The sequence below is a fragment of the Poecilia formosa genome, unplaced genomic scaffold, assembly GCF_000485575.1.
Source record: "Poecilia formosa unplaced genomic scaffold, Poecilia_formosa-5.1.2 Scaffold459, whole genome shotgun sequence".
NCBI classification, from domain to species: domain Eukaryota; kingdom Metazoa; phylum Chordata; class Actinopteri; order Cyprinodontiformes; family Poeciliidae; genus Poecilia; species Poecilia formosa.
The window spans coordinates 233,482-257,997 of NW_006800398.1; the positions used below are offsets into that span (position 1 = coordinate 233,482).

Here is a 24,516-nt window from a genome sequence, read left to right on the forward strand (position 1 = left end):
CCTCTTCGGACCTGGCTCCGCCCCTAATGACAAACATCAGCAGGTTCACCTCCTGTGAGATGTTTAATCTGTGATTTATGAGCTTCCCACCACTAAAGGGTCAGAGGTCAACTGATTATCCTCCTCAGACAGTTAACTCTGTACGTAGCCCTCATGTGACCCCACACTTCTACTAAGGCAGCCATCTTGGTAGGTATCTGTAACTACAGCTGGTATAGAGATGCTATGGTTCGATCTCGACAGCAGCCATCTTGTTGATGCAGCCGTCTCTTGCAGCTTGGTCAGGCGTGATAACATAAAGTCTTTAAATCGTCATGGTTCATCTAAGTTTGCGCTGTGCTGCCTACCAAGATGGCTGCCTTAGTAGAAGTGTGGGGTCACATGAGGGCTACGTACAGAGTTAACTGTCTGAGGAGGATAATCAGTTGACCTCTGACCCTTTAGTGGTGGGAAGCTCATAAATCACAGATTAAACATCTCACAGGAGGTGAACCTGCTGATGTTTGTCATTAGGGGCGGAGCCAGGTCCGAAGAGGGTGGAGCCAGGTCCGAAGAGGGCGGTGCCGTTCTTCGCCTGGTCTCTGCTGGAGTCCGTCGGTCTGACCGACATCCAGCTGCCGGGCGGCCGAGGTGAGCCGCAGGTTGGGCCTCAGGACGCCCGTCGCTGGCGGTGAGACGTTTATCACATGAGCTGCTGAATGTGTCGTCCAATCAGAATGCAGCTCCTCCTTCAGAGTGTACGGCGGCGACGGCCGGAGCCGCAGGGAGCTGCCGGCGCTGGGGGAGATGCTGCGCTGCCTGACGGGGCGATGTCCGCACGAGTACGAGATGTACGGCTGCTACTGCGGACAGGAAGGGGCGGGACTTCCTCTGGACCAGCTGGACAGGTCAGCACGCCCCGTGGGAAGTTATTTACATAAAATACATTCATTCATTATTCGGTAATTTATTGCTTTTTTAAAAACTTTATAATTGGAATTTTTTAGAATCATTAATGTCTCCAAGCCTGACCAATTTTCAGATTTGATAGGAATAATTACTGAAAAATAACTATATTTAAAATGTAAATTTTCTCTTTGATAAATGGGCACAGTTATAAAAATAAAGTATAAAAATAAACATGGATACATATGAAATGTGAATATTAAAAATAAACATCTTAAATATTAATAAGCATTCTAAAAATTTATTTTCATTATCAAATATTGAATATAAACATTTTAAGTGTTTTAATTATATTTCAGATTTTAATATAAACATTTATATTGTCTTAATAGAAGCATTTTTAAAACATTTTAATACTGTTAAATAGTTATTCCAACTAAAATATTAAACACATTTTAAACATTAAAATAATTATCTAATACAAACTTTGATTTTTCTGCCTTTAACTTGAAATTTCTGAATTTTTTCTCTGAGAAAAATGTTTGGTAAAAGTTGAAAAATTGATTCTTAAATGCAGAAACATTACATTAAAAAGTAATAAATTCAAAGTGATGTATATATTTTTCTCAGTCTTTTAACCCATTTGTTGTTCCTGATTTTTCTTTATTTCTGCTGTTTTTTGGAGGCATTTATTTCCTAAAGTTAACTAAACGCAGGTAAAATGTGTAACGATGCTGTCTCCATGGTAACGACTCCCAGCATGTTTAGTAGTTACTTCCTGCATAACTCAGTGATGGTTTCTGAGCTGAAGCCTGAAAGCTGCTCTGCTCCTCAGATGTTGCTTCTTCCATCGCTGCTGCCTGAACCAGATCGGCTCCATGGGCTGCCGGGCCGACAGGAAGCTCAACGCTCACATTTCCTGCGAGAGCCGCAACAAACCGCGATGTGAGTGCAGGTTTAACGTCTGAGAAACTTCTCAACATTCAGCATAAATCAGAACGCAGAAGAGGATTATCAGAATGGGTTTAACAAGTTTTTCCTGTTCTGGAACGTTCCTGTTTTCAACCTGGAAGCTGCTTTCTGCAACGTGTGAACTTTGAACCCGCAGGCTGCGTCCTCAACCCGGGACCAACCAGGTCCTTTCTTAAAGTTAGACGTTCTAAAATTGGACCTAAAGATCCGTTCAAAGATCACAAATGTGACTTTCAGTTTAATGCTTTTATAAGAAGTGCAGGTTGCTTTCCTTGAACTTTCCTGCTGTTAACCCAGAACCTGAACTCCAGCAGTTCAGAGGAAGAAAATGCAGAGGAAGAAAATGCAGAGGAAGAAAATGCAGACTGCTTTATGTTTCAAACTTCACAGGTTGTTTCCTGGAACCCATTTCTCTTTAAGGAGGCAAAATGTCTCAGAGCATAGAAGTCACTTCCCACAGCCTCCATCAGGGCTTTAATAAGTCATGAAGGTTCTGAAGATGTTGGCAGGAGGTTCTGATGTCGTCCAGATTCTGAATCCTCGTTTCCATTTCCTCTGCAGGTCGGGGCGTCACGGTGTGCGACAAACTGCAGTGTGTGTGCGATAAAACCACAGCAGAGTGCATGGCTGCAGCGCGCTTCAACCACAGCCTGCCGTCGCAGCGCTGCCGCGGCCCGGCGCCGCCCTGCCGCCGGGCCGGCAGGCCCGCAGCGGAACCGGCCCGGTCCAGTGAGGAGAGCAAACCCAGCCGGTCTGAGGAGCCTGAGACGAGTTCTGCTCAGTATTCAGACAGGTGGGATACGGAGAACCTCAGGGCCGACGGCTCGGGTCCATTTCATTTTCTACATTCTGTTCCACCTCGAAGAACCTTACAGATCCAGTTAAAGGGATTTTCTAACGTTTTATTAGTGGAACTGGGTCCTGTGAAGAACTTACAACCAGCGGCAGCAGGCGATAAAATCTCCTTTATTAAATCTTAGTCAACAATTCCTTACTGTTGGAATAAATAAAATGTTACTTTTTATTTTAGTGTGTGGCTCCAAAACAACTATTTAGGGTAGGGTTAGGGTTAATAGTTTTAATATTTAATTAAAACAAATGTCTGTTTGCAGTGATCAAAGTTCTGATGTAATGAATGAAGAGACGCCGACTCCGGCTGGGCCATCGAGAGCTGAGACCAAAGAGCTGCAGACGGTCAGCGGGGTTCAGAACCAAGACCAGCAACCGGCAGAGAAACCCGGGGGGGAGGAGGAGGCGGAAGAGGAGGAAGAGGAGGAGGAGGAGGAAGCAGAGGAAGAGGCAGAGGAGGAGGAGGAGGAGGAAGCAGAGGAAGAGGAGGAAGCAGAGGAAGAGGAAGAAAACTAAACCAACCACAGAAAACGTTGCAACTCAAACACTTGAATAGAAACATTTTATTTGAATCTCCAACATCACATTTCAACACATTCTGAGACATTATCGTAACGCCGAGGCTCTGCTGCAGCTCAGGTTCAGGAAAGGACATCATACAAGCCAATCATCCAGAGTTTAAGTTCAGGTTAGTGAGTCCAGAACAAAAACACGACATTTCCTGAACCTGCAGGAAGAGCTGAGCCGTGGCGCCATCTAGTGGTCATAAATCACTGATCAACAACTCTGAGCGTCAGTGTTTTATCTTTGAAGGTGAACAGAGACGAGACATTTCTCTAAAACTGGCACAAGAACAGACTGCTGCACCACAGACGAATAAAACGAGAAGGTTTCGCTGTTGCCGTGGAAACGAGCGGCTCCATCCTGGGCCGTCCCACAGTAAGGCCGGTCTGCCGTCTAACCACCAGCTGAACATAAAAACATTTCCATTCGTACCGTTGTGCCGTTTTTGTGCCTCAGAACCGTTTTAAGTGCAAACGGGGGGAACCGCGATCCGTTTGGGTTTGAAATGACAGAGCTGGTCTCTCCTCCACTCAGCCGCTAATACTGACAAACATTCATGTGCAAAAGGCAAGGAGTGGTCCAAACCCGGAGGTCAGGTGGCGGGTTTCTGTGCTGGTGAACTGATCCCAGTTTGACAAGATTTCTGACCAAACGGCGACAATCTGGTGAAAAAAGGTTTAAATCTAAATAAAACTATAACAGCTCATTTCAATCAAAATAATTTCTATGATTCGAGACAAAGATTCATGATCCGATTCAAAGATTCATGATCCGATTCAAAGGCTCAGCGACGACAAACAAGAAACGATGATTCAGCATTTTTTCAATGATATGTCTGAAATCTACCAGGCAGCAACTGAACCATGTGATGCATAAAATGTACAAAAATATACGATCTGCTGCGTCAGCGACATTCATCACGTTTTCCAGCCACGTCTAAAACAAGCCAGTCTCCGGACCGGACCGGACCGGGCGGTGAAACGGGTTCTAGACGGATCGGGTTTCACAGCGTATTTTATATATAAAGAACGAATCATGCTGTTAGTTTGGGAAGGTCGGGATTCACAACCGGCTCAGTTTGCTCCGGTTCGACCTGATTTTGGATCGGGTTCTGTACAGAAGCTGGTGGGCGATCTCAACCTGCTCGGCTCTCCTTACAGCTGCACAGGTAAATTATTACTAGACAACGATGTGGGTCACGTTGAGATGAAGCAGCCCGTCCTCTCCCAGAACCTCAGGTTCCTAAAACAAACCGTCCCTGAAGTTAAAGTCTCATCTCCAGGAAACTCAGGTAAAAACTGAACAGGCTCCCGGTAAAAACCCCCCAGTACCTTTTATATCAGCCACCAAGATTATGGAAAGATACTGGTGGAGAAACACCAGACTGTGAATATCTAGTTGCTAGAAAGCATTTGAAAAATCTGTAAAATATTTACTTCTAGATTTCAGGAGCTGAAAGTTTTGCAGGATTAACTTTTATTTTCCAGCATCTTCTAGGGGAGAGCGGCTCTGCTACCATTAGCTTTAACTTCAGTACATAATGTAATAATAACCGACTCCTGGTGGTCACAGTTGGTACTGCACCTTCAGGAGTCCCCATGTTGATCCGTTTCCATCTTTTGGACCAGAACTCAGCGACAGTCAGCGGTTCTTTCTGAACTAACAGATGTTCTGCAGGTTTGGTCTAGTTAAGGTAATGAAACCAATCTACAGTTCAGCTTAAACAGGCTCAGGTTGGTGAATAAAAACCATCAAAATTCACTTTTCAGGAAACACGACGAGCTCAACGTACGACAGAACCACCGGGAAACGATTCGGACCAGATCCAGCTCGATGTGCCCGGATCGTTTGCTCATGTCTGACCTTCAGCCTGGAGTCCTGATCAGACCAGAGGATTACAAAACCAGCTGCAGCCCGACCAGAACCAGGAACCTCCACACTCAGAACCGACCCACTTCTGCAAACTTTACACCTTCGGATTTAGTAGCCATGACAACAGCCTCTAAGATTTTATTAAACCTGCTTTAAGAAACTCCAGGAATATCGATGCAGCTTTGATTTAAAGTGTTGATGAGGCTCACGAAGCCGTTGACATACCTCATAATCTGGAACTAATCCCGCGGTTTTAATCCCGGCCCGCCTGGTGAACCGAGCTGGAAGCGAACTCTGACAGAAGGGCAGCCTTCCTAAAACCACCATGGTGCCGTAAATACGACGTTATGGTGGGAAAGTGTCGCATCTTTAGCCAGTTAGCTGGTCAGGCAGTAGCCAAACAAGCTAGCGCTTTAAATCCTTAAATTGTGATGCACTGCCCCCTGTTGTCCATGTGCTGAACTGCATGACGCTGGTGTTGATGTTGGAGCGTGACGGACAGACCGGGAAAGTAAACGGGTTGAAAACAGAAGTGCAAAAATTAATTATGACTGCGGTTGTTTCCACTTTGTTAAATATGTGGCAGCCATGATGAATTTTTATCTCAAGGTTCATAAAAATTGTAATTCTTCATTATTCTGCTTAATAATGCATGAATGTTGAAGCTTTTCTGTTTATTTTGGTCAAACAAACTGAAGAAATATTTCTTCCATCAGATCTAAAATATTTCATCGTAATTCACAAGACAAAGTAAAATATGTCAAGATTTTTCCTTATCCTTAAAAAGCTAAACATGAAATTCTAGTGGCTGTGTTGTGATTAAGAAAAAATTATTTTAGTCTATGAACACAGAGGGCAGAAAAAAATTAAGATAAACAAGAAAACTTGTTGAATTATGTTAATTTTACCATCACAGTATTCATTATTATCTGTAAACAAAGATTTATTTTTGGACCTTATGGTTCTGGAAAAATGTGTTATTTTGAAAATTAATCATCTGGTTCTGAAATATTTGGAAACTGATCATTTTTATCATTTTGTTCTCCAAGTAAAAACAAGACTAGTTGAGTTTATTTCTAAGTTATTCCTGGAAAATCTGACCGACAAAATCCCGTTTCACCGACTTCCTAGACCAAACAAATACTGAGAATTTTAATCCAAGAATCGTTGTGAAAGTTGTGATTTTGTAAATCTTCAAATCCTTAAAAAGCTTCAGGAATGAAAGCTGGATCCGTTTCACCAACCGGGAGCCGTTTGAACTGAACTGGTTAGTGTTTTATGGGTAAATACAGACGATCGGGCCAATCCATCAGCTGTTCTACTGGATGCTCTGCTAAGAAGCTGCTGAACCTGCAGGTGGTTTTTATCTAACAGGATCGTTTGGTTTTTCTACACTGCGTGAAGCATCGACATGGAGCATAAAGCGGTTTGCGTTGTTCTGGTTTTGTTCTGTTCGACCGTTTGGGTTCAGGGATGCGAATCAGAGAAACGACATACAGCCGGGTCAGCATGTCCGAGTCTCTGATTGGCTCCCTGCCGCCTCGCAGCGCGCTGATTGGAGGAAAAGCGGAGGTGGCCTTTGTTGATGTTTTGAGTCGTTCAGTAGACGCACAGGTCCGGGAACTTCATCTCGTAGACGGGAACGGACGGATGCTGGGTGTGACCGGCTGAGATGGAAACCACGCCGGACGGGCTGGGCGGCGGCCTGCAGGGAGAGACGCATCACCATGGAGAAAAACATCCCATACTGGTTTCACTGGTTTATTACTGGGTTGTGACTTTTTGTTTCATTTCTTTATGACTTTTGTCAAATTCAGTTACGTTTAGTTGGTTTTACAGTGCAGCTGCTTGTCTTCATTAGTTTATTTAGTTCTAGTGGTAATTTTACTTTTTTCATACTTTAATTTTTAGGTGCCAAATTCAAAAAATATTGTGGTTATGTTTACATTGGGTAATGAAGAGTCAGCAGAAGAAGACATTTTAAAAACATGTTAATTATTGAACCACTTCAGTGTTTAATCAAAACTTTTGCCGTTTTGCTGCCAGGTAAAGTGTTGCTAGGAGGAACATGTCATAATAACTTCACATCAGCTCAAAAAGCTAATAAATACATTCATAAACATGAAAATGAAGAGTATTATATCTATAATTTCAGTATGTTTTAGTTTCATAAGTGAACAGTACAGAGCCAGTTAGTTATTGTTTTTCCCCATAAATTATTGTTTTGTTATCTTTGGCATATTCACTAATATTTTGCTCTAAATAATAAAAATCTTCTTTGGAAATCCTGAACAATGCATCTTAAGTTTCAGTAAAGCAAAGGAAACGTTTCTAATCGAAGTCTTACCGGATGGTGAGCTCAAAGATCTGGGCCAGGCGGTCGTGGAGCATGTTGGCCTGCAGGGAGGGAGGAGAGAGTCACTGAGGTCCTGGACTGAACGCCTAACGACGTTTGGTGAGAGTTTCAGAGTTCAGATGTTTAGGACCCGGTTCTGCTAACCGTCCTGGTTTCCCACCTTGGACTCGCAGTGGGCAGCGATCTCCTCAAACGGAGCTTTCTGGAACTTCTCCATCACCTGACGCCTCTTCTCCCTCTCCTGCTCCTCCAAGCCGGTCGTATCTGCAAGACGATCACATCGCTTTGATGAGACAGGAATACGACACGTCAGGTTCTGACTAAATGTTCTGCACATTTTGATGAAACAGAAACAGCAGAAGCATCAGCTGAGAAATTAGCTCAACCGTAACATTGATGTTAGCTCGTCAGCGTACCTTAAAGTCCAACTAACCCCACATTCAGCAAAAGTTAGAGAAAAACTGGACCAGTGCGGTGTTTGGAAATAAATATGGCAGCGAAGTTTAGGCTCACAAAACCTCTGGAACAGCGACGGTGAAGCCGTTTGGCCCAAAATGGAAACCATCACATCAGTACAAACAGAAGACTTTAAAGCTCATCACAACTGTAAACAGAAAACTAAAATCATTCAGTGAGACGGGAGGAGCTGGAGGATCTCACCGATGGCCTTCTTCAGGGTCTCAAACGTGATCTCCTCAGCCAGCTCCGGCTGCTGGTGGGAGAAACCCAGACAATGTGATTCAGCGGGAACTCTTCACATGAATCAGCTTAAAACTCATTTTTATCTTTTCATACGTGATTGTGTCATGAATTGGGTCGGACCTTATCTGGCAGGCTGCTGGACATGATGTCCACCTGGAGAGAGATGGTGTCCACAAAACTCTTCCTGCGGGTCAGACGGTCTTCATCTGCAACAGACAGTTACATCATTCAACTGCTGCGTCAGATAAAAAGAGCTTCAGGAGAATATTTCATCATATTTTGGAGCAAAACTAAAAATGGCATCAGAACTAAAACAAATCACTGCTGGATTTTCCTCCATTTTCCAGAGCAGGTCAGTCATTTGAAAGCATCTCCTGACATAATGACTGAACATTGAGAGAGCATTTCTAAAGCAGACCATTTGTGGAGAGGTGATGAATCGTTTGGACGAACTGAACCGACATTTCAAATTGGAAAAAGTCAATCTGAACAAAATGTCTGCAGGCATCGATTGTTAGAAAACAACAAACTGATTTCTCTAAATGTTTTTTCTGCACGTTAAGTTGTGCTAATTTGCTGCAACAGCAGGTTGTTTCTCAGTGTCTGAGCCAAATGAATGACAGATTTTTGTACAAATCAGTGGTTTGATGATGAGCTTTAGCTTTGCAGAGCGAAATGACATTTTGTTGTGCGACAACTGGAGTCAGTCAAACAGTCTGACCATCTGTGTTCCCATAATAACGTTTTACTGTGAAGCAGTGAAACCCTGCAGACTAAAAACAGACTTTTAGCTGCTTCCATTTACTGCTGCTCTGCTTCACATTGCTGATTTAAACTCCAATCAGAATAAAAATGCTGGTCAGAACTGGAGCAGAAATGACACTGAAGTTTAGATTCCTCATCACCAACACACCATGGAGCTTTTAAATCCCTCAGTAGAGTGCCTGTCTGTTAGGTCTCCAAGCCTTTGAGTTTTGCGTAAAAAGAAAAAGGCAAGTTTTGCATAAAATAAAGTAGCAAAATATAATGAATTAAGTAATGTAATATGCCCATTTTATATTAAAATTGAATAGTTAAAAACAAACTAATGAATATTGTTGAAGATGAAATTACTTATAATCAAATATTTGTAGAAAGTAATATACTAATCGTTCTCAATAATGAAGTTTTTAAACATTCCTCACAGTTGTGTGGTTTTATAGAAGTTATTTTATGTCTGTGAGCAGAAACACACAGAAACTCCTGAGCTTCAGCCGCAGCGCTCCGGTTTTCTGTAGGGGAACAAATGGGATTCGTCCGGGCCGAACCGAGTCCGGTGAGGTTCTGAAAGCTGCCCCGCTGTTTGTTGTTGTGCAGGAGGAGATTAAAGTGCAGCAGAGTTTGACGGAGCAGGGTCAGCCGAGGTGTGAAAACAGAAGAGAAACGCGGCGCCTTATAATTAACTTTCTCCATGAGTCACGGCGACCTTTGCTGCGAACTCGGAGCAGGAATGACTCAGCAGTCGGCACTAATGAGGAACGCCGTCCCAAAAGACGGGAGATTAAAGACGCGCAGAAAGCCGGGCTCTTACTTCACTGACATTTGCTCTTTATGTTTCATAAACTCTTTAAAATTCAGAGGAAAGCAGAGAAAAGCCTCACAGGCTGAAACTCCAGCAGGAAGAACATCGTTTACGCCGTTTAAAGAGAAAATCTGATGAAAGAAAATAGTTTGCAGGTCACTTCTGAACATCATCTTCAAAAAATCTCACTGCAGTGCTGAAAACGGTTCTGTGTATTTTTCTTAGCATCCGCACGGAGTTTAAAAATATCACTACAACCAAAGCAGATGCACAGGAAAGTATTTCCCACATGAAGCTTTGCTAGCAGCAAAACGCTAAAAACAGAAACATTTATTTTACAACAGGAAGTAAAAGTAATAAACTCCTCCTCCTCACAGCAGAAACATAAAACACAGAGGTGGAAAACTTCAGCTAATGAAGGAGATCACTTTTTGTGCTGACTTTGAAAACATTTGGCACACTTAGCTTCCCCTGATTAAAACATGTAAACTAATTTGACCCAAACAGCTTTGAATTTTTCTCCACAATCTGTTTGTTGTTTATCTGTTTCCTGCAGATCATTCAGGTTTAAGACGTGAAAATGTCACACAGATTCTGATTGTGTGATTTTTTTAAACTAATGTAAATAAACAGAGTCTCTGTATCCTCATCTACTTTCTCCTCGTGTGAATCTCTTCATCCTCCAAACTAAGACGTCGCCTGGAGGCTCTTCTGCTCACACTTTCATTATTTTTGGTAAAACTTACAGCAGCGAACGTTGTGGAGTTACAACTAGTACATTTACCCTGATATAAGAATATTAAAGCTTTCAATAGATGGTGATGTGAAAGTGGTGCAAGTCGTGTTGCTAAACCAAAAAGAAACAGTTAATTTATTTTACTCTAAAATAAAAACAGATTAGTGCCAAACACATTTCAGCTACCAAACTACTGACATGAACTACATCCTGACATACTCACCACCACGAGTCCAGACGCAAAGCAGGTAAAATAATTAAACAAGTTATTAAAGTGTTTTACAGTCTAAAACAACATAATCAGCTTCTTTGCTTTTGGTTTATTTTTTAATAGTTTGTCAGTTTTTCCTGATGGTTTATGAAAAGATTTGGATGTTTTGATCTGAGCAGCTAAAAACAAACTTTCCTTCATTCATATTCTACAGATTAATAACCTCAGTTTATATAAGTTAACCTCTAATTGAAGTTTTACAAAACCATACATTTACCTCTGAGTAATATTATTTTGAAGTAATTATTTTCGTCTGATTGCGTTTTTTATACAAATATTTATTTACTCTTATTCTGGTCTTTTCTTGCATAAATATATCAAAGTGATGCATCTCGTAGTTGAGTAAAATCTTTGGTGGTGAAGCCAAACTGCATCCAGAGAAACTCCTTCAAGATTTTCAGATTTTAGCTGAATAAACCATGTGGGCGGAGCCTGATCAGCGGACCAATCAGAACACTCGAATCCTCGGCAGGAAGGAGGACGCTACAGGGACTTTACCCAGGAAGTCTCAAGCTAAACTGAGCTCATGTCTTACCTACGGGAACTAAATCTACAGAAATCTACTGCGGCTCTACAGCAGCTTTTACCTCTGGACGTCTGCTTGCACCTGTGGATGATTTTTCCTACCGTGTAAAGAACTGAACACGAGGCAGCAGGAACAGAGCGAAAGTTTTAGTTAGAGCAAAAATACAGATTCAAATCAACCAACACTTCATTTTTACTCTTCATACTTTAATATAACATATTGACGTCTTATGCATCATTTTAGACAATTTTCTACAGTTCATGTTTATATTTTAGGTGTTTTATTTGTTTTTAACCAATTGTGTCAGTTCCACATTCTTTATAAACCTCTGAAAATTGCCAGCAATACTTTTAAAAAAGCTGAAGTCATAAGACAGACGTTAATTTAGTCTGATCAAGTACTGCCTTTGAGAAACATCTACTTCAAGTTTTAAATCATGTTACAAGCTGGTTCATATTATTCCTCTGTAAGGACCAGGAAAGTTCTAGAAAGCACCTTGTAAGTTCAACAGTACTTTAACACTGGATGTGATTTTTGCAGCACCTCTAAAGCCACATCTGTCCATACAGCTGCTGCTCTGGTCAGTAGTTACACACTGCACTGGTGCTTCCGTCATTTTAAAAAGGAAATGTCAAACATTTGCGATCTTGAATTGCTTTAAGTATTTTTTACTGATCGATCCCAACAGGTGTGAACATTACAGAAGGAGGGTGTCGTACCTGTGACCTGGGGAATGTAAGGGATGGACAACCTCTCCGCGTTGTATCCTGGGCCTGCCAGGCACTCCGCCATGTCCGCCGTCTGGAAATACAGCTGCCTGTCGTCTTTGTCCAAAGACTCAGGAAGACTGGAGGACGACAGCAAAACATTAATCAGTAAATAAACACGATGTGAAGGCCGTAAAACCTAAACCTGGTCTCATCAGCAGATCTTGAACTTTCAGGTTTAGTTATTATATTCCTCTCATACAGAATTAAAGGTCAACTGATGACCATTTAGTGCCATCTGGTGGAAAGGTGGAGGACTGCCGTTGTTTTTAAATATTACCAAACTCACTGTAATGTTTATTAGATGTAGAGTGATTCTAACAGGAGAAATAAAATAACAGGGTTTTGTGTTGGTCTGTGGTGAGTTGCTGAACAAACATGGCGGCTCCATCATGTATTCAGATGAAGACTCAGGTTAGGAACCAACGAATCCTTCTGATTTAGGTCTCAGACCTGCTGGAGAGTGAATACTTACGGACACTTGTCTCTGAAGATGTGTTCAGGCAGGAGGTACGGAGCGTCCATGTTTCTCAGCTCGATTACCTGAAGAGGCACCAATCACCAGAATTATGATTCCAAGACACTTGGGAGTGAAGCTAAAGCAGGAAGGAGGATCCGATGCTAACAAAAACACCACATGTTCCATGTAACCAGCAGTGGCTTCGGTAGATGACGCACCTTGCTGACGTGTTGACAGAACGGCGGGTTGGCGATCATCTGACTCAGGAAGTTGAGGTACGCCGCCACCAGCGCCATGATGCCGCAGCGGATGGACATCGGCATGTTCTCCTCGTTGTTCAGAGCCATTTCCTGCAGGAAGCAGGAAGACGCTTACAGAGCAGGTTTCTGCAACACGCCGACTGCGTCAATCTGTCAGAATAAAGGCTGTTGTCCAGGCAACAACTCCAGCATAAAGAGCCCAACATGAAGCTGTGCAACCGTTTCTCTGCAGGCTGACGCAACATTACATAACGCATGATGTGGCTGATCCGATCACACTCCAGACACCAATACCTCATCACAGGCTGACGTCTCAGTACTCTGTTCAATAGTTAAAGTGATGGGTAGCAGTGTGCTGCACATCCATCCGGGAATACAGAAAAACCCAGCAGGTACTGAGGATGTTACTTTCTGCTACTTTCCAAAGTCCTGAGGGGGAATTTCCCAGGAGTTACAGGAGATTTTCCCAGAAAACAGAATTGCTTCCAGAACAGACACCAGTGATAAAAGTTTGCTCTACCTGGACTCGCAGGCTACATTTCCAGAACCAACGTGCCCTGGTTCTGGTTTACTCTCCTGGGTCCGACCTGCTGCTGGACCTGCTGAGGCTACTTTGATTGAACAGTCTAGTGGTAAAAACCTTCAGTATAACAGGTTTGTTGTGAGCAACAAACCGATTCATCACCAACATTCAGATGTCAGATGAGAAATCTGAGTTCAGGATAAACAAACATGGCCGACTAACGTGATGGCGATACTTAGTGATTATATTTAATGGACTTTCTGTCCATCATGTCAGTATTTTTGTCGTCTGTGTTTCCGTCACCTTGTTTTCTCATCGTTCAACAGCTTCTCGTTCGTTATCAAGGAATGCCACACACAGACATCGGGCCGAGACGATCCAACATGTTGGACTTTAGATGGGAGCGGTCCAGATCAGTCTGAATACACGCAGGATATCAGTTAGGATCAGAACCGACCTGATAGTCGAGACGGTTCTGAAGATTATTGGAGGAAAATCAGGACAAAAATCAGCATAAACCTCCTGAACGAGTCGTTATCCAAACCCTGTGATCTAGTCTGATCTCTGCAAGAACTGATGCGTCTTTTCCCAGAACCCAATCAAGTTTCTCCCTCTGAACTTATAGCCCACTTCACCAGAACCAGCAGGCTGCTGTAAACGGACCTTCACACTACTCCCAAACCTGACTCTGAACTTTGCTAGAACTGACAGTCAACTCTCCTGAAACCCACATGGTACCGGCACATGGTACCGGCACAGGGTACCGGCACATGGTACCGGCACAGGGTACCGGCATGGTACCGGCACAGGGTACCGGCATGGTACCGGCATGGTACCGGCACATGGTACCGGCACATGCTACCGGCACATGGTACCGGCACATGGTACCGGCACATGGTACCGGCATGGTACCAGCACATGGTACGGTAATCGCCTCATAATGAAGTTACAAGTCACTCCGTCTTACAGCTGCAACATTATAAGAACCTTTTCAATGAAATACCATCTGCAAGCTCCAGGAAAACATGCAGTAAGTTCTAGAAAGGCCCTCTGCAGTCCTGGGATCAGGCTACATCCTGGGTCCCAATGACCAGAGTGTGATGAGCTTCACCTGCAGAGCGACGGAGAGGCGGATCAGGTCAATGACCACTTCCTCGTTGGCCAGCTCGATGGTCAGGATGGCCAGCGTGGTGAAGAGCAGCTCGAAGTTCTTGTGGACGTTGTCTTCCTCTTTGCAGCCCAGGTAGACGTGGCGGTAGAGCTGCTGGCCGTGCTGGGAGGGAAACGAAGACGAGAACGTTAAAGGCTGAAACATCCGAGCTCAACGTTTCAGTGAAATCTTTTATTTCTTCCTGGATGTTCAGAAACGTTCAAACCACCAGGAGCATCATGGAGCCTCGTGCAGCGTTGGCCTCTCCACCCGACTCAAATTACAAAACTTCGCATTTACAAAATCAGTTCTACTAATGAGAAAACTTCACTTTGGATCCATCTTTAACCAAGACCAGACTTCAGATATGGAGCCTGCTAAAGCAAAGAGTGGAGACCAACCAGGACCCAACATGACTCCTGGTATCGACCCAAAGTCAGACGTACAGAACCGTCCTCCAGACCGATGCTCTCTGAAAGGTTTTCCTTGGACTCTGGCTGCTTTTTGGAAACATTTTGTTCGGTCCGTGAATGCGTTTACCGCAAGCAAACAGAACCTGAGGAACGATTTAAACGGATCTTTATTCTGCTTTTTTCCCAGCATCCTCCATTCTCCTCCTCTGGAAGCAGAAAGAACTCAACACGCATCAGGGATCTGTCTAATTCCTGGCAGAAACAACAGACCGACCGCCGTTTGTGGGACTGGAGCAAACAAACGGGTCTGTTTGTGTCGGTGCTAATGAAGCGTCGAGTCTCCTGGTGGGACGATGCGTCTCATTAATAGCCTCTTAACAGCTGCTGGACAGAAACGAAGCCGCCTGACAGTGAAGGATGGCAAACATTAAGGTCTGATCCGCTGCCGACGTTCAGTCAGCAGGGGGCAGCGTCCAAGGAAACACGACGGTTTTAAAAACAGTCAACAGTTTGATCAACAAATGAGTCTGGGATCTTCTAAAGATGTGAGAATTTACTGCAGTTTAACAGAATATCTTTCTTTTAGATTCTTTAAACAGCTTATTTCAACACATCGGCTTTACTTGGAAACTTAAAAGCCAAATTACTGACCCTGCTGTAAAGAGACTCTTTCCTGCTAAGATTCAGTGAATCCAGTCGTTTCTGGCTGTAAGCTGCAGGTCGAGTATGAAATAAATAACCAGGGCAGGTTAATGGAAAGCAAAGCCGCCTCTAATGAGTTACATTGGGTTCCATTAAAGCAGAACCGGTGCTGGTTCCGGTTCTGCAGGCTGCAGCTGGTGCGAGAATCACGGGTCAACCTGTTCAGCCGGCAGCGTCTTGAGGGAAATGTCACGATCTGAGGCTGAACGGCCACTTCCTGTCGGGGTCAGCGAGCTCGCAGGGCTCCTAAACGGAAACCAGCCGCACATTTCAGATGTCCTCCCAGGCTGGAACCCAGTTCATAGGATTTGGTCTCTGCTCTCTCAAAAAAAGGTCAGTTTCTCTCTAAAACTGTTTTTCTCTTTTTATACAAGCAATTCATCTAACTCTTCTATGCGAGTCAATTCAAGGACTGTGGATCCAAGAAGCGCTGCAGATTAATATCAGAATAATGAATAATAAAATAATCCCCATTACCTTCCCCATGGATGCTGAGAGGGTAACGCATGGAGAGATTACCTTTCCATGGAACAGCTTCTTCACATGCAAACCGAGCTCCACAACCTGAAAACTTTCTTCTTTATTTTCCTCAGCAGCTTAAGTTTCACCTTTCCTGGGATCTGAGGCTGAATCATTCCCACCAGCCCCGTTTAATCCGCTTTAATCCGACTCCAGTCTGTTTGTTAGAAAGTCCAGTTCAGTTGGTGAGGTGTGAACGCTAATCGACCTCTGGTCCTACTAACCTCGGTCTGGCTTCGGTAGAAGTGAACTTTGGGCTTTGGCTACAAATTAACTGTGGAAAATAGTTTGAAGTGAAACCTAATAATCTACTTTTTACCTTTTTCATGAATGCAACATCTTGCTTGGATATTTTCTCCCTTTTAATCTTCAGAGCTGCAACGTTGGGAATGATCCTGCAGGAGGGAGGAAACCAAACCTGAGTCCGTCGCTCAGAGAGCAGGGAGGAGATCGTCCGACCGCGCCGTTACCTGATGCCGCGCAGCTTGGCACGGTTGTCATGGCGATCAATGATGTTGTGGAGGATCTCCAGGACCAGCTGCCTCAACTCGCTGTCCTCCATCAGCGAGATGGAGAAGAGCGGGTCCAGGAAGGGAGGCGGCAGCGCCGCCGACATGGACTTGGACTTGAACCCGGAGGTCACCTGAGGAGGGAGCAGACGAGAGCCGAGTCGTTACAGCAGGGGGCGCCACCGAGCAACACCAGGATCAATTTAAACACCAAACATTTGACTAAACATGATCAGCACTTCAGCTGAACTCTGCTCCTCCAGGAGCCTCACAGGTGAACCCGCTTTAACCTTTGACCCGGAGAGCAGCCCTCAGCCATCTGTGTGTTGGCGTGTCAGTCTGCTGGGTCACCGCAGTTTGAAACAAACCATTTCAGTCTGCAGCCTGAAAAATGCAGTCGGATGCATCCGGCTGCAGGGTGAAGCCGGTGGCGAGCCGAGGAAGAGCAGAGACCCTCAGACGTAAGGGTTTGGATTTCTGCATGCACAGCGATGCATTCGGTGTGTTGCAGCAGCTTCTAGAGGCATGCATGTTTGCAACTATGTATGCACTGTCTCTTATTTGAGCTTGTTTGCTTCTCAGCATTGATGAGGATGTGGAAGCTTTCCCAGGTTTGTGTGTTTGCAGTGTGCAGCTGCTGCAGCCTCACAGACATGCGTCTGTAGCTGCGTTTCCAAAACCATAGAAATGCACAAACTGAAATAATGAAAATTAATTCACTTAATGGAAACAAGTCGATCTCGAAAAAACAAGTTTTTTGATAAGTTTTTGCGTTAGGATGAGATGGTTTTTTTCAGCAGTATTTTTTATCTCTTCACATGATCAGCAGCTGGATGATGCTACTGGTGGAAACGAAGAAGAAGAAGACGACAGGAAGTGGTCGCAGGATGATGGTTTGTTTTTTCTCTCAGTCAGTTTCTCACCATGATGAGGGAGCTGAGCAGCATCGTCTGGATCCTCTTGGTTCCCTGATGCCTGAAACCAAACAGAACCGATCAGTAACTCAGAACATCTGGTCCCTGAACGCTGATAATTCACTGGATTAGACCAAGTTAAGGTGGAATAGTAAAGGTGGACTGGGAGGATGTGAAGTTGAATTGAATTGTTGACATGCTACAGATTTGAACCTCAGCGCTGAAGGAAGGAAGCCTGTCTGAGTCAGGAGGAAGAGGAGGAAGAGGAGAACGGCGTTCATTTGATTTGGGATCATCTTTCCTGCTCCCCTCAGGTCTGATGGATTTACTTGATTTTCCTTTTTCCATCTCGGTGACCGGCAGCTGAGGGCACCGCGGGGCGATCAGGAGAGAGAGAGTTTTACTCTCTGAATGACGAAGAAATCAGCTGAGGGTCCAGAGACACGATGAAGATCCTCAGAGCATCAGACCGACCGAGGACGGCTGCAGGTAACGACCGTTAATAATCAATTATCCTGAGGATTAATCAATTATTATATAGATTATTCTGACAAATGAATTGAATTTAAAATTTTGACAAATTCTGCAGATTTTTCATTTAACCACTTAAAACTTTTTACACAATATTACAACATTAAAAATAACTGAATTTCTTTAAGAAAATCAACATTTTATTATAAACTGATATTTATTTTTTTATTAACCGATTAGTAATTGGATAGAAAACGATTTTTTTTTTTTTGTTTTTTTACAGAATTTGAATGAGGTGAAGCTAAAATTCACTTTAGGAGAAATTTACAGACCAAGTTTTTTTTAAATGCAAAATATTTATATTTCTGTTCGGTTTTGGTTTAATTTCAGCTCTGAGTCTGTTGTTCTTTCAGTAAATGGCCTTTTTTGGACTCTGTATGCTCCAGTTAATGATTAATCGATTTCTAAATTAGTTGACGATCACTCCATTAATCGCCGGCTCCTGATACGATTCAGCAGGAAAAACGATCTTCATCTTCATCCAGTCGGTCTGCAGCGGGACAGTAAAAGGTTTCGTCTCAGTCTAGACTGGGATGTAGGCGGACGTCCATCTAAAATTATTTCCTTCCCCGTCTCTGTTAAAGTTTCTGCTGAGGATCTCTGCGGTGAGTCATGATGATGAAGAGCAGACGCCTCCGCTGCAGCGCGGCCCGGAAACCCCGGGGCGCCGCGATGCAACGGCTGACTCACCCGATCTTCACCGTGTCCAAGGTGTGGCACGGCGTCCCGTACACCGGCACCTTCCCCATGATGAACATCATGACTTCGGCTCGCTGGTAATCTGGCAGGTTTCCACCGAAGAAGCCTGCAGGGGGCAGCAGAGAGACGGGTCAGAGCTGCAGCAGCTGCGGCGCTGCTGGAGAACCGGCGAGGAGCGCGCCGCCGCACCGATGGTCTGGATGATGGCGTTCTGCACGATGCGCTCGTCGCTCTCGCGGCCGCGCACCGACGACACGCTGCTGCTGGAGTTCCTCCTGGAGCTGTCGCCCAGCTCGAAGTCCACGCTCATCCGCAGGTGTTTGAGCAGCGTGTTGAAGACCTCCAGGACTGTCGGACCTGCGGCACACCAGCAGGTTAAAACCCAACAGGATCTGGACGAGACCGACAGCTTCGCCCAGAAACAACGAGAAACCCACCAAACTCCAGAAAAACCCACCAAACTCCAGAAACCTGCCCAGATCTCAGCTTCTGCTGGAACCCAGGATGTAGAACCACATATGATTCATGTCCGTTTTACAATAATCCTACATAAAGACACTTGATCAACCAATGACCAATCAATGATGACGTCATGCTCGACAGGGTCCAGATTTCAAAATAAATTACTAATAAAGTGCAATGATACGGCATTTTAATGAAAACTTTGTGCTTTTCTGACACAAAATGCCTAAAAGAATTTTCCTCTGAACACTTTCTAAAATCCAGCCAAATGTTGTGAGAATCAGACGAAGTTTTAACAACCTGCCAAATTTTTTCCAGTCAAACTCGTTCAAACAATAACAGCAATATTAATATCAGGAATCAGCTCATATTTTCTAATCAGTCCTTCCTTAACTGCACCCATATTTCAACCAGATATCTGAACGACTCTGAGCTTCTTGAAATGCTACGTATTCCTGAGATGTTTCATATTTAAAGCTTTTTCTGTGTATTCTGGCACTTTCACTTCAGTTTAAAGTAAAAAACAAAAAACAAAACAGAGTTACAGGACAGGTAGAAACCAGAGTATTATATTGATTATTGACAAAACAGAGATGAGGAATGAAACAAATAGTTACTGGAAACAAAAACGGTGTCTAGAAAAAGGGAAGCAGAACCATTCGGTTGGTCCCGTTATGTCATCTTTATGCATTTACAGGATAATATTCAGGAAATCTGACAAGTTAAAGAGATTCAGTCACATTAAATCCAACTTTCAGTGAATCATTTAAGCTCTGAATGATTTTTCTGATCCAAAATCCAAATTATGGAGGATTTTTCTTTTCAAACTGTGTAAAAATAAAGTGTCCATCATCCATTTGGATGGATTTATGGGGTTTTCTAACACTGAGATAACCAGCCATTTTAAGATTATGGCAGAAAATGTAGAATAATAAATAAATGTGCTAATCTGTGCTTGTTAAAATAATCCAGCTTCATCCCAGAGTAATTAGAAAATGTTTGGTTCTGATGAGCAGCAGCAGCTCTTTGGTTCTGGGGTTTAAATGTGATTCAGTTTTTTCTGAAACTAAAATTAGCTCCAGGATGAGCAGACACCTGCAGAAAAGTGCAGCTCACAGTGACGGCAGGCCTAATTTATTCTGTCACAGGAAGCAACACCTCAGATTATCAGTCAGTGCTGACTGGTTCACCCCGGCAGCCTGGGGCCCCACGGGGCCCCAACCCCCTACAAACATTATTCACCAAGTGTGCAGAGTTTGAAATGGACAGACGGGTTCTTCCAAAGCAAATGTAACAAATAAAACATTTAGATGTGACATTAAGCTGGTTCTCCAAAATAAGAGCTTGATCTACATCAGCACTATCAGCTACACCATCACAACAAGGCTAACCTGCAGCTTCCCGACACTCCGGCTCCGTTTCACAACGAGGAGCGACCAGAAGAATCACACAAGTTCACTTTGATAGCATCAGATGGTTTTTCCAACAGTGTTTTAATCTGTGGCTAAACTGAAATGTCAAAGACAGAAATGAGACGCCGTGTTTGATTCGACCGTCGGTTCTTCTGGTCACTCTCCGCTTTCCTAAAACTACTCACTCAGACCTGCTGGGATTACAGGAGCATTTCTACATGGACCCGGCATCAACACGCATCCAAAGCATTTCATTCAGATGAAGTATTTAAAAATATTCACTGCTGCTTGAATTTACGTCTAAAGTAAAAGAACCGAACAAAACTGAAGATGTGAAACTTGAGAAATGGGATCCAGCTGAACAAAACAGTCACTGGCTTTGATTTATTAAGTCAGTTTAGGAAAAATGATCATAAAAAATGAGTCAGAAAAAAGAAATGGAGCAAACATGAAGCTAATCATTTTATAATTAGTGTTAGAGTTGGAAATAAACAAAGAACTAAAACTTTGACATGTTGCACAGGTAATGCTACCATGTATGTCCAATATCCTTAGCAGAAAATTAATTACTGAGGAATATTTATCACCGATGCCTGCATCTAGATGCTAGTACAGCTAACAGTCAAGCTAGCAACAGTTAGCTTGTTTCTTAGCTCAGTTAGCTTGTGTCATTGTTCATCTGTAAGGTTAGCGTTTAGCTCCATTCTTAAACCAGCTGTTAGTTTGATGTTCTGCTAGGTTGCTAGCTCTAACTGTGGTTTGAGTTTTTGTTTTTAGCTGAGTTAAACTGCTAGCTCACGTTAGTTCAGCTGTTATCCAGCTCCTTAGCTCAGATAAAAATCATCTACTAGTTTGGTTGTTGGTTTCATTCTTCACTCAGTTTTTATCTCTAGCTTAGCTCTAAGCTCAACTGTTAGCTTAATTCCTAGCTTGGCTGTTAGCTCAATTTTTCTCCTGGGTCTTTAGCTTTGTTTCTAGCTCAGCTGTCAACTGGTTTTTAATGTGAATGTTAGCCCAACAATCAGCTAAATTCCCAGTTTGCCTTTTAGATCACGTTAGCTTGCCTAATCGTTAGCTTGCTACTTAGCTGAACTCCTTAATGAGAATTTCTCTGTTTTTCCAAACTGATGGTTCTGACTGAACTTGATAAAATGGAAACATCTTTACATCTTCAGTTTTGTCTCAAACAGGATGAGGTGTGGATCGCCTGATTTTCCCAGGACGCTTGTTGATGTCGGGCGAGTCGAGGGGAAAAGCTGCAGACATTTTAGCCACACTGCATGTACTGTACCGAGCCACAGATTGTGAGGAGTCGGGCTTTCGCTTTCAAAGTTGAACACGTCGCTTCCTTTGCACTCTGGGATCATTCCTGTCCACAAGGAATTTCGGTTTTATTTTCCCAAAACATGGAAGAAGAAACAAGTTACAGCTTTTTTCTGAATTAATGAACGTTTTTAATTATGTCCTCTGGTGGGAGATTTTCACCTTCATTTAACAACAGGAACATTTTTTCATGGTGAATTAAAATGCTAATTTGTTTCTGCTGCTGTTCTCAAGGTGGTAACCTTCATGCCTCAGAAACATAATTTAATTACAACACGATTTACAGGAACAAACGGGAGCATTTCGATTCTGAAAGGAATAAAAATGTGATTTTAGATTTTTTTTTTTTTTTTACAAAATTAGCATAAAATCAAATGTTTTGTCTTCAGCTTTATCTTTATTATCTATAATTGTCTTTTTGAAGAAAGTAAGTGCTTAATTTTTGCGAGTTTGAATCAAATTGAGTTTCATCGTTGATCAACCAACCATTTACTCAGAGACCTAAGAAATGTCAGGTTCTTTAAAAAAAACGACTAATTTTCCATTTTCTTCTCCAGCGAAGGGGCTAAATGGACCTTTTCTCTGCAGAACCGGCGTTTCTACTCGATGTGAAGCGGGACGTTTCCTGGTGGCGCCGCGGCTCGTTGAGGAAGCAGAACGTTTTCAGACTCACCCACGGATCCTTTAGCAGCGATGGCCACCGTCTCCAGCAGAACCTGGACGATGCCGGCTCTGACCCGCGGAGTGCTCTTGTTGTTCCCGTCCAGGTGGGTCAGAACCTGCTGGATCACGTGGTGCGAGTGCTGAGCCTGGATCGGTCCGAGAAACACAAAAAATATCAAAATTAAGAACAGAGAGAAGGTGAACGGTTTTCTGCAGTCGGGTAGTAACGAGTAACTTTGGAAATATTTATTTTCAGGACTTTTACGATGCTGTACTTTCTACTCCAGTAAAATTTCTGGATTTCTATCCGCTGAATGAAAAAAACACCTGCAGGTTTCCTGAAAGTTTTTTATTGGAAGAAACTCATTTGGAAAATTTTTCTTTTGCCTGATTTTATTTATATGAATTATTTTCATTTTGGTCCTTAAAACGTAAAATAAATTCATTCAAATTTATATTTTTGGTTCATCTGACTATGTAATGTTAAATGATTGATAATTTGAGTAAACATTTAAACATATTAAAATCAAGATTCAAGTAATTTTTATTCAAGCCCAATCTCATCTGATAAAGTATAATAACCAGGATTTCATCCCAGAATGAGGAAACGTCTTCCTAAATCCTGCACTAACAATTAAAACGTTACATGTTGAAGTATTTCCATGAATGCTACCTGGATGGAGAACATGATGATTCTGAAGCAGGACACGGCGAACTCATTCGGGTCCCACAGGTGATGATTGTCCAGGTGACTGAGAACCAGAAGCAGAAAGAACCTCAAAATATGATTTTAACCAACTTCCTACGGAAAGCCTTCCTGCACAAAAATTTAACTGCAAAAGAAAATCATATACTGGTCCTTCATATTTCAATGTCTTTAAAAGTTTGTTTGTTTCAAACATATTAAGATATTTTCACTAGAAATAAGACCAACTTGGTCATATTTAGTGTTTTTTCCAGCAACTCGGAGGTTTGAGGTTCAGCTCTGCTGGTGGCTGATTGGTCGATTCACTGCAGGTTCACGGTCTCTAACTGGACCAGAACCAGACCAGAACCTTCCCGCTGTCTGAGCAGAACCAGCTTCTTTTTTAACATCATAGGAGGAAGATATGAATGAAACCAGGCGGCGTTGCGTTTTGAGAAAAATAAAATCACTGAATCGGTTTGAAACGGTAAAAATGCTGCAGAGAGAGAGAGAGAGAGGGGGGGGAAAAGATGAAGCTGCAAGAAGAAAGAAGGGAACAAAAGATGGAGGAGAGGAAGCTGCTTGGAGGAGAACGGTTCATGACGTCAATCCAAACCCCGAACCCCCTCCTCCCCGTTAACCCCAATCCCGCTATTTATAGTCTGAAGACGCTCGCCCCTCCCCCACCCGCTGCTGCCTGCAGAGTTCTGCAGGAGGACAAACGGGTCTGAGACACGCAGGCGCCTTAATGGACGCCCTTAGTATTCTCCACGCCGCTTCGCTCATGAAGGCGTTTAATATTCACGCAGCGTCTCCGACGCAGCGACGATTAATCTGAGGGAGAGAGAGAGAGAGGGAGAGAGGAGAGGGGGGAGAGAGAGAGGAGAGGGGAGAGAGAGAGAGAGAGAGAGAGAGAGAGAGAGAGAGAGAGAGCGAGTACAGCAGCAGCTCCTTCACCCTCCTGGAGTCTTTCTCTCCCAAACTGTCGCGTTTAAACAGCAACTCAATATTCTTAACTTCAGATTAATCCATAGATATAAAGTTTCATATTTTTTTATATTTTCTGTGTTTTTTATGCCTGTTTTGTCTTAAAATATCTTATGAGAGGAGAAAAACCACAAAACCTGCAATATTTAGCAAAATTAAATAAAGGTGAATATTTTTGATGTTGGGGTTTCAGCCTTGACCAAGTTTAAAATTAACAAAATAATTTTGATTATTTTTGGAGCA

General features: G+C 43.1%; 2 protein-coding genes and 1 long non-coding RNA gene across 10 annotated transcripts in view; 1 reads left to right on the forward strand and 2 right to left on the reverse strand.

Annotated features, from left to right (window-relative positions):
• oc90 (otoconin 90) overlaps positions 1-5,639 on the forward strand; it is a 16,631-nt gene extending 10,992 nt beyond the window's left edge. Inside the window, exons 13-17 of the mRNA XM_016663966.1 lie at positions 514-630; positions 716-887; positions 1,721-1,830; positions 2,419-2,650; positions 2,970-5,639. Coding sequence (XP_016519452.1) covers positions 514-630; positions 716-887; positions 1,721-1,830; positions 2,419-2,650; positions 2,970-3,222 — 884 coding nt within the window. The 3' untranslated portion in view covers positions 3,223-5,639. The remainder of the gene's footprint in view (positions 1-513; positions 631-715; positions 888-1,720; positions 1,831-2,418; positions 2,651-2,969) is intronic.
• efr3a (EFR3 homolog A (S. cerevisiae)) overlaps positions 3,752-24,516 on the reverse strand; it is a 57,920-nt gene continuing 37,155 nt past the window's right edge. For 2 of the 7 annotated variants that reach the window (XM_016663960.1, XM_016663958.1), the window contains 17 exons: positions 23,275-23,353; positions 22,612-22,747; positions 18,931-19,098; positions 18,733-18,847; positions 17,521-17,572; positions 16,559-16,731; positions 16,408-16,483; positions 14,416-14,577; positions 12,740-12,871; positions 12,537-12,604; positions 12,014-12,141; positions 11,356-11,406; positions 8,321-8,400; positions 8,159-8,210; positions 7,659-7,762; positions 7,490-7,539; positions 3,752-6,847 (listed from right to left, as the gene is read on the reverse strand). In XM_016663960.1, the coding sequence (XP_016519446.1) occupies positions 6,742-6,847; positions 7,490-7,539; positions 7,659-7,762; positions 8,159-8,210; positions 8,321-8,400; positions 11,356-11,406; positions 12,014-12,141; positions 12,537-12,604; positions 12,740-12,871; positions 14,416-14,577; positions 16,408-16,483; positions 16,559-16,731; positions 17,521-17,572; positions 18,733-18,847; positions 18,931-19,098; positions 22,612-22,747; positions 23,275-23,353 (1,732 nt within the window). In that variant the 3' untranslated portion in view covers positions 3,752-6,741. The other 5 variants (XM_016663959.1, XM_016663964.1, XM_016663963.1 and 2 more) reach the window with 5 other exon arrangements.
• On the reverse strand, positions 11,583-12,004 carry LOC107833804 (uncharacterized). 2 transcript variants are annotated; one of them, XR_001659573.1, is made up of 3 exons: positions 11,838-12,004; positions 11,738-11,807; positions 11,583-11,698 (listed from the first exon to the last, which is right to left on the reverse strand). It is a non-coding gene; the product is annotated as an uncharacterized LOC107833804 (long non-coding RNA). The 2 variants fall into 2 exon arrangements; XR_001659572.1 differs by having other exon boundaries at positions 11,583-11,807.